This window comes from Octopus bimaculoides, chromosome 5 (assembly GCF_001194135.2).
Source record: "Octopus bimaculoides isolate UCB-OBI-ISO-001 chromosome 5, ASM119413v2, whole genome shotgun sequence".
Lineage (NCBI taxonomy): Eukaryota > Metazoa > Mollusca > Cephalopoda > Octopoda > Octopodidae > Octopus > Octopus bimaculoides.
The window spans coordinates 104,904,393-104,907,452 of NC_068985.1; the positions used below are offsets into that span (position 1 = coordinate 104,904,393).

A 3,060-nucleotide genomic window follows, 5' to 3' on the forward strand; every position below is an offset into this window, starting at 1 on the left:
TATATAAATGTATATTTATATATGTATATATATATATATATATATAATCAAAATAAGCAACAGGATATCAAGAGGTGATGCAGTACGACCGTTTCAAGCGGCTCCATTTAATTGAACAATGCAATCATCACATCAATTTAAATGCAGGGCTATCCTCAGCTGCATAAATAAATAGAATTTTTTTAATCAGTTGGACACATTAATATAATTTTACTCAAATGCTCTAATAGAGCAAGAAGACGGAAAGAGTTCATGTTACGACTAATGTAGCTAAGAATATACTACACTTCTAAGAATTGTATGAAGTTTGTTGGGGTCATGACTAGTTCTGTAGCGCGCCAGCAGGTAGCAACACATGGTTGCGTGCGCAGTGAGAGAGCTAGCAGTGACCTTCATGAGGCAGTGTGCCGAGTGACATCGCTGTGTTTACTTCGCAAGTTGTGATATTTGTATGTTTGTGATCACATGTATGCTGTAGTCTGCGATTTTGTCATGGATAGGAATAAAGATCCAACATGAAATTTTGCGTTAAACTTGGAAAATCTGCTACAGAGATATTGAGCATGGGTGGTACGCAATGTTTCGAGTGACACGGGCGCTTTAAAAGCGGAAGAACGTCTCTGGAAGACGATGCGCGATCTGGAAGACCTGCCACAAGCGTCATCCACAGAAATGTGGTTTTGTGCATCGAGAATTCGTGTCTCAGAGTCAGGCCGTCAATCAAGAGTTCTACTGCAACGTTTGAAGCGTTTGTGGAACACGAAGAATTGGATTCTTTACCGAGCTCTCCTCACTTGTGAGTTTTTCGCCAAAGACAACATGGTATCGCTTCCACGCCCACCCTATTCGTCAGCGCCTGCGGACTTCCATCTCTTTCCAAAGATGAAAATGCAGCTCAAAGGTCACCGTTTCAACACTGTTGTTGAGATCCAGAGTGAATCGCAGAAGGTCCTCGACTCACTTACGGAAAACGACTCCCAGGCCGGATTTCAGAAGTAGCAGAATCGCTGGGACCGGTGCATTGCTGCGCAAGATGACTATTTCGAAGGAGATAATGTTAAAACTTAGGGAAATAAGTCCGGGGAACCTTTTGATGCCGCCTCGTATTGTAAGGAAAATAACGATTCTACGTTTTATATTTTAAGTAATCTCGGAGAAATTAATTTTTGTAATTAAAAGAGATGTTAGTATTTAAATTACTTATTTTCACAAATATCATACAGGTCGAAAGTTACGCGGAGAAATTATAAGAACCTAAATTTATAAAAAATTAAATTTTAGGTGAAAAGTAAAATAGAGGAAGAGCATTTTCACAAGTCAATGTTTATTTAAAAAGAAAAAATAAATTAAATTAAAATAAATAAAATAAATAAAAATGAAATGCTTAACTTAAATGAATGCTTTTTCTTTTATCTTTCACTTGCTTCAGTCATTGGACTGCAACCATGCTGGGACACGCCTTGAGGAGTTTAGTCAAGCAAATCGACTAAATTTATTTGACTAAGCCCCTCAAAGGTTTAGTCAAATCCTTGACGGGTTTAGTCAAGGGTTTGACTTATTTTTTAAAGTCTGATACTGTTTCTATCGATCTCTTAGGCGATCCACTAAGTTACGGGGACGTATACAAGCCAACACGGTTGTCAAGCGATGGCTTGGGAGCAAACACAAAAACACACACATATATGTATATACGACGGCTTCCACACAGTTTCCGTTTACCAAATTCATTCACAAGATTATGGTCGACCCAATGATATAGTAGAAGATGCTTGCCCAAGGTACTACGCAATAGGACTGAACCCGAAACCATGTGGTTGGGAAGCAAGCTTCTTGCCACACAGCCATGCCTAGCCTACTTTTCTTTCTAATAGAGATAGTTCTTCATTTTGTATTACTTACAAAAAGTAAAAGATTGAGAATGACAATAAGGCTTCTTCCGCATGATTCAACGTAATCCATTTTCCTTGCTGAAATATAAAAGAAAGATAGAAATAACATAGAATTCTCGACTTGCGTATGTGTTATTAATAATATCAGTCCAGTTCTAAAACATATGGAGTCAAAGATTACGTGTAGATGTGACATAAGTAAATAATGTACTGTCATTTCATTTTTATTTTATTTTTAGCTTCAATGTATGTATACATACTTCAAGTGACATCTTAAATTTAATCTCATTTCATTTTTCGATGAAACAGATTACATAAGATGTTTAATAGAAATTTAATCAAGATGAGGCATTCTTGTTGTAAAACATTTGCAACTTAAAACCATTTATGTATGTATCCATAACAGCCGATCTTACCAATCGGTTTCGCACTAGGGATCCAACGGAGTCCGATTATGAAACCCTGCACTCATCAGAGGTAACCGTTATGGAACGAAATATAACGACAGTTCTCTATATATATATAGGCAGTCCTAGCTACTCCTTGGTATGCGCCCTTTGATAGACAACCGCTTAAAATATAAAAGTTTCACCTTCGTACATTTTAAACACTAACTCAATCAATGATAGTTTATCAGTACGTGCAACTTAACTTTACCTACACCGTAAGTATGAAAGCAAAGGTGACCTTGGAGAGGAAAACTGCAGCATAGTACCCTTTTTTTACAATTTTTTTCTTTTAAGATGATTTTAACTAAATAGGTTTACTATCAATCAATGTAATTATCCATGGCAAAAATAATTTCACATAAAATTTGAATTCTAAAATTCGTTTTTTTTTTTTTGTTATTGTATGCAGAAGAGGAGGATTTTTTTTACGGTCTCGCTGTTCGTTACTCATGTGACCGCCATCATCCAATCGACTTGAGTCAGTTCTTAACGATTAAGTCAACGGCCGCGTTAACAAACCTAATCTAAATGTTTTGGAAGGTCTAGGTTAGCAACTTTAGGAGTGGTCTTTGTTCAGCCACCTTTAATCCACTTTTAATCCGATTGGTTTGCCAAACAATAAACTAATCTTAACATTTCTGGGCGAAAATGAATTCAATGTAAGAGTGTGTTTATGTGCGTGTAAATGTACATCTACATGTGTGTGTGTCTACTGCGTATAT

At 36.6% G+C, this 3,060-nt stretch overlaps 1 protein-coding gene across 2 annotated transcripts in view; it reads right to left on the bottom strand.

Moving 5' to 3' along the window:
- LOC106881308 (tetraspanin-6) overlaps positions 1-3,060 on the bottom strand; it is a 43,685-nt gene that overhangs the window by 13,040 nt on the left and 27,585 nt on the right. For both annotated transcript variants that reach the window (XM_052967886.1, XM_014931645.2), the window contains one exon: positions 1,900-1,967. In XM_052967886.1, coding sequence (XP_052823846.1) covers positions 1,900-1,967 — 68 coding nt within the window. The remainder of the gene's footprint in view (positions 1-1,899; positions 1,968-3,060) is intronic.